Genomic DNA, 12,623 nt, shown 5'->3' on the forward strand with positions numbered 1-12,623 from the left:
TATCACATAACAAGTGGCTTCGATATGGACAAATAGGATATGTTTATGGACTCTGAATGTTTGGTTTTGCCTTACTTTTTGCACTATTTAAGATGTATTTATTGTACATTAGTACATATATATAGTAACATATTTTTGATTCCTCTGTATCTCTGGCACAAATTGCAGAAGTTGACTTGTCTTGACAAGCATATTCATCAAGGTGTTATTCTCAGATTTCAGGGTATGGTTTTTGCTCGGGAACAAGATGTATCGTTGACTACAACAGCAGCTCCAATCCTCTTACCCCCTACAGCCATGAAGACCTGTTTGAAACACTTCCTGTTAACACACTGTGGGGAGGGTTAGGGTTTGAAGCGAAGAGACATAGAACAACACCTCTGATCACAAAGACAGAGTAACCCAGAGCTGTAGCAACAACGCAATGAGGTAGTCGAGATAATCTACAGAGTATCATTATTGTTTTCTTTCAAAGAGGATAAGAGCATTTACTTCCCAATATTATTTTTCTATTTACAAAACAGTTTTCACTGAGTGAACATGGCTGAGTACAATCTAGAGGTGAAAACAGGTGACATGCAACATGCAGGAACATTGGACCACGTATATGTCACCTTATTTGGATCTGAAGGGCAGAGTGAGCGAACCGAGTTGGATAACTGGGGTATCGACTTGATGAAGGGGACAGTAAGTATAAATTGAGTCATTGGTCATATATTGTTGTGATATTTGGTCATAAAGTGATTCTCAAATTAGGTCTAGGACAATATAATTATTATTGGTTATACAGTATAAACATAAAGTAGGCCTATGTAGTTTTGTAGTAAAAAACGATTGTTTTACCCAACAATACACAACAGAGAAAACAAAGTGAAAAAGTCTTAAACCATTTTACTCCAACACATTTTTTGGCATCTAACTAGTTCAATTTTCATCCTAGGAACCCCAAAACATTCATCTTGTTATTGTGACATGAGTTCCATTATTTGTATTATTGATGCTTTTATAATACTAACAAAATATTCCATCATTCCACACTTTTATTTGCATTTGAACTCTTCGAGAATGTTCCAAATTTTCAAATATTAAACTAATTCAAAATTGCAGCTAAAACTCCCATTTTACAATCAAATATTTTTTTTTTTACTTGGTAAAATGGAAGGGTTCGGATTTCAAAGTGTCTTGTAGACTCCTATATTAACTGAGAGCGGAGATTTCTGGAGAAAAATAGACAGCACCACCTATCTAACATGCTTGTTTGTCTAGGATCTTTAAGCAGGAGTTTGAAAGATTTCACCAAGAAACTTGCACTAAATATTAAAACATTTTCAAAGTATCATTCAAACTTTCAATCCCATTAATTTGATTTGTCACAGTTAATCACAGGTTATTACCAGGAATTTGACCAAAATGCAAACAGTCGAAGCAGCAGGTAGGTTTCATATTCCAAATCTGTTAAGTACAGATATCTGTAGCATGAACACATCAGGACTAGTCAATCTACCAACAATAAATGTGATCAAGGCAGTGAGTTTGCTAGGTGATAGCAGAAAAACACATTTTCCAGTATGAGACTAGACCATTTTCAACTGAAGATAACTTTTTGGACAGTCTTTCAACAAATTTACTCCACTCCAAAATAATTTAAGGAATGAAATAAACTATATAAAAACCTTATATCCCCCCAAATGATGTATTTGTATTATTTATTTTACTTTAAGTTTGTTTTAGTTTATTTGAAGCAATTATACAGCCCCTTTTTGATTATTATATTATTCAAGCAGTCTCTTGTGTGGTTCCAACATACGCAAAGTAATGGGTGTGCCTGCATTGCAAAGCACTAAGGTAACCCTACTTGTTATTCGCCATTGAGATCTTTATCATTCTTTTCTAAAAATTCTAAAATGTATTGATCGGCAATTATGTTCTTTTTTGGTGGATTTTTTACCTGGAGGTCTTCACAATTGTCACAAAAAAAATGAAAAATGGTTTCCAAGAAATTAATGGGGAATCAGTGTTATAAATGCCCCAAATGTATCATGTTAAGGGGCTTCACTGCTTCCGCAAAATTAGACGTAGAAATATGAATACAAATTCAAAACGATCAAAATACTTATAAATTAATTTTCATAGATTGCACAATTGTTATGAGCTTGGTTCCAACATAGAGAAGTGATTATACGTATATACTCATGTTGGGCAATATTTATATCAACCCTTATTCCAAGACAGGGACCTACACCATAAAAACCAGTTTGCATCTTGGAAAACTTCTGCTGCTCAAAGTCGAGAAGGATCCGTTACTTCTTTTCCAAGAAGATGAGTGGTACTGCTCCAAAATAGAGGTGACCACTCCAGAGGGAGAAGTCCTTCTTTTCCCCTGTTACAGATGGATCTCCAGGGGAGAACTGGTGGAGCTGAGAGGAGGGAGAGGTCTGCTTGAAATTACTAAAAAAATTACTTATAGAAAATTGTATTATTTGACAATTGGAGTTAGTTTTGGAATTGAAGATTTGACTTCTGTTTACATTTCAGCCATGAAAGTTTTTGAGGAGGACCAACCCCTGTTGATTGATCAGCGAAAAAAAGAGCTGATGCTTAAGAAGAGCTTATACCAGTAAGTTTGCATGTGTGCAGTACAGTATGTGTCAAGCTATGGCTCTGTAGGCTTATCTTGAGAAATGGGTTCATGGTAACATTGTTTGCTTTTTTTTAGATGGAAGATTCTGGCTGAAGGACTACCCCACATCAGCAATTTCAATGATGCATCTGAGCTCCCAGCTGAAGAACGCTTCTCGAAGTCCAGGACAACTGAAATATTAAATGATAAAAGGGCAATGTGTGTTTTCATCAATATCTATAGAAAAGACTCAACAGGGTTCCAAAATAGTCATATTATCTATGTGTTGAAGCAAAGGGTACATGTTAAGAATTATATCAGAATGTTGTTTAATCCTGCATTTTTTTTCTTCTTAACCCTGTCTTCCTTCAGTGGAATCGAACTCAAGCTTAAGGGAATGCTTGGATCTTCTGAAGAATGGGAAAGCTTTGAGGACATGAAGAGAATCTTCTGGTTCAAAAAAACAACGATGTCAGGTATATTTTTTCTACAGTTTTTAACAAGTTACTGCATTTAAGCATTTAGCAGACACACTATTAGACACACAATTATCAATTCATTGCAACCACTGGTGTGACCATGCTGTTTAACATCTTCAACAACAATGCATTAAAGATGCAACATATAGTACTGTGCAAAAGTTTTAGGCAGGTGTGAAATTCATATTAACTTTTGCGAGCACTTAAAGATCGGATCATAAGTGCAGTTTATGTCATGAAAGAGATACGATAAAAACAAACACAACGGTCAATTATCATAGGCTTAGGTAGCTTGATTGATTCACCACGTCAACTCACGCACTGAGTAACATGAAAGAAAACCAGAGCCGGCCCGAGGCATAAGCGAACTAAGCGGTTGCTTTGGGCCACCGACCGCCAGGGCTCCCCCCCAATTTTTTTATTTTAATTATTTATTTATTTATTTTTTAAGTTTGTGTGTTTGATATTAACATCATATTATGCAAATGTAATTTATCATACAAAAAAAAATTGAATACAATGTGTTGGTCTAGATAATTAATAGCCTAATAATTGAATCAGTTCATCTGGGAGGTAATCCGAGGTTAACTGATCACGTCACGTTCACGTCCATGCACAGTGTGTATTGAGTTTATTTATTTAAAAAAAAAATGGAAATGGGGCTGCCCTCAGTTGCCCATGCACTGTGTATAGTATACAGCATATTTCAGCCTCGTCTGTGCGGAAATACAGTAAAGATAGCTGGAAAACAGAGTTCTTCTGCTTCGTTCCTCTCACTGCATTTAAATGCATTCATTATATTACAGATAAATATGTCCCTTAAAAGAAAAAGAGCACCAAGCCCATCCCAGAGGACCCTGCATAATATTTTATTTTAAAGTAATATTTTTATGGAAAATCCATGTGTCTTTCTTCAATAGCTTTTAATTCATCCAACACAGTGTCTTCAAATTATTTGTTCACACAATTCCTCAGATTTAGCCTCTTAATTTTCCTCTCAAAGTGCACCAGATTCATAGCTTGGCTCCGCCCGCCCGCCTACTTCCGGCCAAATTTTATTTTCCCTTCAGTAGTCAGTCTGGGTGTACAGCCCATTTCCCAGTTTTGCCGAAGATTCGACAGCCGGTCCAATCAGCGAACAGAGCGAGTGGCTGAGAACGATGACGTCGAAGTCGCGCTCCAGTTTCAGTTGCCAGAAGCCGGCTCATGACACACGTGACGACCAAACGTTATGCGATTGGTTGGCTAATCCAGAGTGGCACTGGGCAGATCCAATAGTTTTAAACTTTAACAGACACCCGCCTCCATGAGTGAACGTTTGCCAATTACAGCACTGCCAGACCTTCTGTACAAATGAAATGAAGTACGATGGTCTGGTATCTATGCCCACCTCTAATTTTAATATAAAAAAAAATCTTGGGGAGACCCGCATACCCCCCAATTTAATTTGGTAATAGAAATCCTAAATTCTGTGTTTCTAAAGGCAGGTGTGAAATGTGTTTGCCTTTGCTGCACCTAAAAATTGTAAACTAACCACGGTATAAGCCATATGTTAAATGTGTAAATGCTATGCTGCATATTCAAGAAGAGGCTAGGAGGGAATTATCACAGTATACCCACTACAAAAAACTAGACTACACCACTGCATACCGTTGCTCGGTTGGAGTTAGCGACCGCGATGCATAAGCCACAGACCTCCATTCCTCCTCCCACTTTTAAAGAAGCACGCCACCCAGCCCATATGACGACACATCGGCAGACACTTTGCTGTCTCTGTTCGGGTCATACATAGTAAGGACAGGAGGAGATGACAGTGCTCTCTTCAGCGATGTGAACGCCGTTGCCTGGTCCACGTCCCAGAGGCCTTGCTTAACCGGTATAACAACCTCTTCACATTTTTTTTCAAATTATAAAAGAAAAAAACATTATTTATATTTTTCATAGCTTTCTTAGTTTACAGCACCTGCCTAAAACGTTTGCACAAAACCGTACGTTCCATGGAATTTTTAAAGAAACAGTTTTCTGGAAAACTTGGCTGAGTAAAATGCTTCAACGTTCTTTTTTAAAATTTAAATTATCGTTGTGTAGATAATTGAACACAGTAGGCCGATGAGGCCTAGCCTGGTCCTACCAGACCATCGTACTTAATTTAATTTGTACAGAAGGTCTGGCACCGCTCAATTGACAAACGTAAACTTGAAGGCTGGTGTCTGTTGAAGTGTAAAACTATTGGATGTGCCCAGTGCCACTCTGGATCTGCCAACCAATCGCATAACGTTTGGTCGTATGACATGCGCCGGCTTCTGACTTTAACTGAAACTGACACACGACCAGGCCCCATGGAGTATTGCCTTCTTCCTTATCCAGCAGTGCTCAGTGGCCAAGCCTGGTATTTAAATAGTTTTGGCTGGCTGTGGACAGGTCAGTAAAACAAAATGGAATTCATACAAGCCCGGAAGCAGATATCCCTGTTCACTCCACTTGCTAAGGAAAAAGCTTACTGGTACAAACCTACAAACTAACCATGATGTTGTAATTCAAACCTGAAGAAAAAACAAATAATTGACCATTACATCCTTTCGTTTCTACTCCTGCAGAGTATGTTGCAGAGCACTGGAAGGAAGATGACTTTTACGGGTCCCAGTATTTGAACTCAGTCAACCCCAATGTGATCAAGCGCTGCTCAGAGCTTCCCCCAAACTTTCCAGTGACTGAGGAGATGGTGAAGCCGTTCCTGGAAGAGGGCAGCACTCTGAAGAAGGAAATGGAGGTATGCAAGATGAGGGGCTTTAAATTGTCAATAGATTTTAATTTGGGTCATGATTTGTCATACACTTATGACTTAAAGGATTGTACTATCAGCATGGAAAGTCCCTGAATCCCTTTACCTTGATTTATTACAAATGTGATATCTGTTGATGTTTTCAATCATTATTTTTTCTGTATTACCTCACCATACAGAAAGGCAATATATTCCTTTATGACCAGAAGAAAATGGCTGATCTACCAACTAGAAACCGTAATGGTGTGCCTATGCAAGTCACTGCTGGTCTCTGTTTGTTTTACATGAACCCAGAAAACAAACTGATGCCAATTGCAATACAGGTATTTTACTAATAAAGCTAATCAGTGACATCATTGATACCATATTAATTAAAGTAAAATCGAAGGTCATATCATTATATTACATACCATAGTTTTAAGAATTCCTGTTATTCTATTTTACATCAAATTAAATTACCATTTATTACTTTTCAGTTGCATCAAAAACCTTCTGAGCAGAACCCCATCTTTCTGCCCAATGACCTGGACACTGACTGGCTGCTTGCCAAGATGTTTATTAAGCTTGCAGATGTCCTTGATCACGAAGCAGTCCATCACCTCATGAACACTCACTTCCTCGGAGAAGTCTGTACTGTGGCCACCCTCCGCTGTTTGCCTACGATTCACCCTCTCTACAAGGTACAATTACTGAGCAGGAACAAATTACACTTAGTACTGGTGAACCTTTTTTCAATTCACTTAGACAGATTTGGAGAAACAGAGTTGTAATGGGGCAAAGAGAGGAGGACATGCAGAGAACCGACCACTGTGTCTAATTATGCATTAATATATATTAAACATCTTAGAGATTAGGAATATTGTATCAAACAGGGTTTACTCTTACAAAATAATTAAACAAATTTGAGTTTTGTTTGGTTTGGGCATCCTTTGCTTACCAACATAAACAAGCTGTGTCTGACATGAGGATCTTCCTCTGACTTTTAATCTTCTCTCCACTATCTTAACAGTTACTGATCCCACACTTCCGCTATACTCTTTACATAAACAATGTGGGCCGCAAAGATCTTCTTGGACCTGGCGGGGCTTTCAGTATAGTATGGCTGTTTAACATTCATATTTCTGAATATTCAAATTATTCCAATTACATTGCAACATTACAAAAGTAATTCTTAAACTAAGATTATTTTATAAAGTAGATTGATTTTATAAATTTGTGTATTTTCAATCATTAGAGTTCACTCGGTCATGATGGGATTGTGGAGCTCATGAAAAGGTCTCACTCTGAAACAACCTACAGCTCCCTCTGTCTGCCAGAGAACATCACTGCACGAGGACTGGATACTATTCCCAACTTCTACTACAGAGATGATGGCCTGAGACTGTGGAACATCATCAACAGGTTTCTGTTAACAGTGATGGAGGAAGTATTCAGATACTTTGTCCTTGATTCAAGACTTATCATATTTTTGTTTCAGCTCTGTCTTATTTCAGACACATTATGTAATTATTCAAAATCAAAAATTATTATTAATTTATTAAATACATGTTTTTTGTACACCAGCTTTGTGAAAGCAATGGTGAAGTACTTTTATCCCTCAGACAGTGAGGTCCGTAAAGACACTGAGCTGCAGGAATGGATCAGTGAGATATTCACACATGGCTTCTTGGGAAAAAAGGCATCAGGTTACTATTAACCCACATTCTTTATAATTATATTAAAATATCCTGCATGTATAAATGAGGGAAATGCTGATTACTGACAATGAGATAATTCTACTATGACCAGGGTTTCCAGAAGCTTTTAATACTGTGGAGGAAGTGATCAAGTTCATCACCATGGTGATCTTCACAGTGAGTGTTCAACATGCTGCAGGCAATAATGGACAGGTGAGGCAAGACAATGGAATACATATTGATGTTTCTTCAAGTATTAACTTTGTTTTAACATAACAAATGTAAAGAACATGGAGCAACAATGCATTACAATGCAAAGTGCAAAGGTTACTTGTCTTCTTCACAAAGGTTTACATTTTGTTATCTGTAATGTTGAACATTGGATCCAGATTTTTCATCAAAGTTAGGCCCACAATATTTAATAAAACATATATAAGAAATATATATTAAAGCTTCTTTCCTTATTTAGTTCGACTACTACTCCTGGGTGCCCAACGGCACACTCATGCTATGCAAACCTCCTCCAAACACTAAGGGGCAGTCAAGCATGAAGACAGTTTTGAAGACCCTTCCAAATGTTGGAGAGACAGTCAAACTGGCAGCATTAGTTTGGCTGTTCTCAGACGACTACCATGACATGGTAGGTTTGGTGTGAACACACAGAAAGGAAGCTGGTTATAACAAATACATTTTTTAAAATATTTCTTTAAAAAATATCAACTAAGACCATTACTGTGTCAGTCTGATTTAAGCAAAATACAGTGTCTGATATACGATTTCATTGTGTCACTTTGGCAGAGGTACTTGGGTTCATACCCTGAAGAACGATTCAATGAGCCTGCCATTAAGCAGATGATGGAGGAATTTCAAGCAAAGTTGTCCTGCCTCAGTGAAGCAATTACAACAAGAAACTCCTCGCTTGAAGTACCCTACCCATATCTGAATCCTACTCAGATAGAGAACAGTGTAACTATCTAAGAAAGTCTGAGAGAGCCTGTATGCATTAGACTATTACATTCAAGCATTTTCAACACATGTCTGCTATATGGCAGGTGTTATGCTTTGAAATTAGTAAATATTCAAGGTGGTGTTAAAGAGGTGTTAGAGAAAGTCAGGTGTTGCATGCTGGGGCAAGAGGACTGTATTGTATATATTTTGGCCAATATTTTAACTGATTAGTAAGTGAAACAAGTAATTTCTTGAACTTTACTTCAGCCATACTTATCAATGAGGCTAAAATAGTATCAGAAATAATCTTAATTTGAAGGTTTTCTGCATTACTGTATTTTTCTGCAATGGATTTATTTAGTTCAGTTTTGTTTCAGTCTTCTCACAGTACAATCATTTTCAAATATACATTTTGAGACTTAGTTGTTGAACTACTACGTTTAATGCCAGGCAAGATGATTTCACTTTTTCTTTTCTTTTAGGTATGTAATTTTTATTTTCCTGTATATCATTGAATGCATAAGGACAGAGATGATTTAGATACAGCTGTTGAGACTTCATTAATGTGTGTCAGAGGGGTTCTCTTTTATTATATTAAAGGGAAATGCATGAATTTATAGCCTGAAATCTAAAAATAAATGTGGAATTATGTGTATAGTTACCTTGGTGTCAACTGTCTTCTACTTCAAATTTCTATTAAACCTATCTTAATCCACGTATGTGCACAGTCCTTTTATACTATCACCTAATCCTGGGCAAACTCTGTAGTGGTCATAACAATATGATTCATTTTTATTTTCTAAAGTAATTTCAGTGATTTTGTCTTCTTGATCACAAAGCTATTTCATAAGAGATCCCCATGTGCACCATGCCCATAATCTATGAGGCAACATCACCAAATGTTATCATTATGAATACTAGTAGTAAGCCAGAGTTCCGAATGGATCAGTGTTACAGTGTTAAACAAGTTTGCCCTTGACAATTGGAACATTTGAGTATAAACATGAAGCGTGAGTTGGGAATTACTGCAGTGATGAACTACCTGAAACAGTGGGATGTGGCTAACAACTCCATTGGCTGTAGGTGCAACTCTGGGGAATTAGACATACAGTTTGATATTCAAATCAGTGGCACAACCCCTGCATCCCTGTTGTCTTTAGGATCAGCCCTTTGGACAGTGGCCATGACACACAGGTGAAGACTGGCTCAGTCAATGTCAATGATCACATCCATCTGACTTCTTTCAAAGTAACTAAAACTTCTATTTGTCTGAAGCGGAAAGTCTACTTTAAAGGTACCATGTTTTGCCTCTTGATGTCGTCTTATCATGCTGTAAATTCACTCTGCACATAACTTAATGCCAGGCCTTCGTCAGGTGTGGAGTAAAGGTTTGTCAAACAAGTTAGGCTCTGGTGCATTGTGACAAAGCAAATGATAAACATCAAAGAGTGTGTTTTTGGCTTGTGAACAAAATAGATGTTGACTACAAGAGCAGCTGCAACCCTCATATTGCTGACAGCCATGAAGACTAAAAAAGTGTTTAAACATTTCTCCTGTTAACAAACTGGGGAGGGTTAGGGCTACAATGCAAGGAGGTAAAAGAGAAAAAATAAACAACAGAGCAACATTATTGTTTTCTTTTGCAGAGTATAAGAGCATTAACTTCGCAATTAAGAGATACTGTTCTTTTCCGTTTACTCAACCGTTTTCACAGAGTAAACATCGAGTACAAGGTTGAAGTGAAAACAGGTGAGATGCAATATGCAGGAACATTGGACCACGTATATGTAACCTTATTTGGATCTGAAGGGCAGAGTGAGTGAACAGAGTTGGACAACTATGGTATCGACTTAATGAAGGGGACAGTAAGTATTAATCAATTTGGATACTGCTCATTTAGTGCTATGATAATATTTGGTCATATGGTGATTCTCAAATTAGGTCTAGGACAATGTAAATGTTTTTGATTATATGTAGGGGACAACGGGGTAATCTGAGACACTTTTTACATGTGCTCCCCTCTAAGCGAGCTAAAATTATTTATCACTAAAATTTACACATTTCCCATTAATTCAGGATGTTTCCTAGAAATGGGCATTAGCAGAATGTATCCAAGACAAAGGGCAGTGAAAATATGATAGTTTTTAAAAAAAGTTGTAATGTGTATCACGTTACCCCAGCTGTGACAGACCAGAAAAATCAAGGGCGTAAACTGAACCACTTTTCCATTCTGAAATTACCATAAAAACACAAATTGTAACAGTTAGAATCCTGACAGCTAGCTTGAAAACCAAATTTTACAAAACTAATATCGGACTAGTAACAGAATCATGGGGTTTGGACAGTTAAGCAAAGCATTTTTCTAAACACTTGAAAGTAACTCGGATCAAATACTACATATAATTCATATATTCCATAATTAAAATTCAAATGACAGATAGAACAATTCAGATCAGAACACAAGACCCTTAGAGCCAGCTAGTGTCTGTGGGTCAGAGCAAATGCAATCAGAACCAGAACAGTCTGGGACTCAGAACAGGACTAAACCCAGTTGTCATTTTTCCATCTTTTGAGTATTTTCTTCTGCATTTGTTTTATTGGGACCATTCATTGAATAAAGACATATTTCTTTGAGTCTATTGATGTTAAAGGTCACTCTCCTGTCCCCGACATACGTGCCAAACCATGCCCTTCAAACCCATCAACCCCCACATCCAGCCCACATTGTCTTTTCAAACTAGTTTCCTTGCTACCTCAAATATAATGGATTCATTAAAAGAGGGCACAGACACTGTCTCACTTTACCCCACAGCATTTGTCTCACATTACCCCACTACCACAATTTGAGAAAAAAATACCTCTTTCAGCAATTCAGGCTAATCTTCAGTTATCATCATCACATGGTTTCATATGTTGTTAGTTCATCAACATGTGTGATAGAAGTTTTTCTACGTCAATCAATTTGATTAGGCACAACAATTGATTAAGTTGACAGCAAGAAAATATACTTTTACATAAAAAAAAAATTTTGTGAAAAAAAAACATGCTTACAACATCACCATGAGGTCCTTTCTTTCATGACCAAAGGGAAATGAGAGGGGCTTGAAAACATATATCTCACATGACCAAAAATGTGTTCGTGTCCTAGATACAGGGGGTGTCTCACATTACCCGATGCCTCACATTCCCCCGTCCTCCCCTATATATATTTTATTTTTTTGCCAAAATGGCCTTACATTTCTAGAAATAACAATCGTTTTACCCAACAATTAACAGCACACGACAGATCAAATTAAATTCTATTTTATTCCAACTTTTTTTTGGCAACTAACTACATAGTCCAAATGTTAATCATAGAATTTATTTCAAACCACAAAGCATTCATTTTTGTAATTGCTTCATGAGCTCCATTATTATTATTATTATTAATCCTTTCATAATATTTATTAAATATTCCATATATATATACATATTTAAAGTCAATGGAGAAGGAACTTTTTTCAACTCTAAAAATTAATCAAAAAGTCAGCCATTGTACTATCATATCCCATTAAAAACTTTTCAAAATATTTAATCTTGTTTGTTTTGACAAGTCTTATAGTCCAATCAGAAGTTGGCAGATTGACATGATCAAGCTGTTTAACATCATCAACAACAATGCATTCAAGATCTGAAATACCTTCCAGGGAATTTTTCAAGAAAAGTTTTCTGGAAAACTTTCCTAAATGAAATGCTTCATCATTCTTTTTTAAAATCTATGATGAGAGAAGTGAACGCAGTAGGCCGCTGAGGCATTCATCCACACTAGAATTGTCTTCTTGATCCCCAAGCTATTTGGTATGACAACCCCAGGTGCATAATGCCAAAATATATGATGCAACATCAGCAATCAGCAAATAGTATCATTACAAATACCACTAGTAGTAAGCTGGAGTTTGGAGTGATTCAGTGTTACAGTGTTAAACAAGTCGTCCCTACCACAAATGAGTGTCCCCTGTTCTGTAACTCCCCATTGTGTCAGTTGCATCCGCAGAAGCCTCTGTACATATAGGTTCAAATGCATTTTTGTAATTTGTGAGGGCAAAAGGTGCAGTAAAACACAGTAAGGGATCTATGCT

General features: G+C 37.0%; 1 protein-coding gene across 2 annotated transcripts; it reads left to right on the forward strand.

Moving 5' to 3' along the window:
• Positions 1 to 284: 284 nt before the first annotated feature.
• On the forward strand, positions 285 to 9,220 carry LOC307255575 (hydroperoxide isomerase ALOXE3-like). Of its 2 annotated transcripts, XM_080034268.1 has the most exons (15): positions 285 to 429; positions 525 to 687; positions 2,229 to 2,433; positions 2,536 to 2,617; positions 2,717 to 2,839; positions 2,993 to 3,096; positions 5,697 to 5,869; positions 6,061 to 6,204; positions 6,358 to 6,561; positions 6,891 to 6,977; positions 7,116 to 7,282; positions 7,445 to 7,566; positions 7,670 to 7,770; positions 8,027 to 8,197; positions 8,356 to 9,220. In XM_080034268.1, the coding sequence occupies exons 2-15, from the start codon at positions 541 to 543 to the stop codon at positions 8,533 to 8,535; spliced, it is 2,010 nt and encodes a 669-aa protein (XP_079890394.1). In that variant the 5' UTR covers positions 285 to 429; positions 525 to 540; the 3' UTR covers positions 8,536 to 9,220. The 2 variants fall into 2 exon arrangements, with proteins under 2 accessions (XP_079890394.1, XP_079890393.1); XM_080034267.1 differs by having other exon boundaries at positions 310 to 687.
• The last annotated feature ends 3,403 nt before the right edge of the window (positions 9,221 to 12,623 follow it).

This window comes from Ammodytes marinus, assembly GCF_949987685.1.
Source record: "Ammodytes marinus genome assembly, chromosome: 9".
Classification (NCBI taxonomy): domain Eukaryota; kingdom Metazoa; phylum Chordata; class Actinopteri; order Uranoscopiformes; family Ammodytidae; genus Ammodytes; species Ammodytes marinus.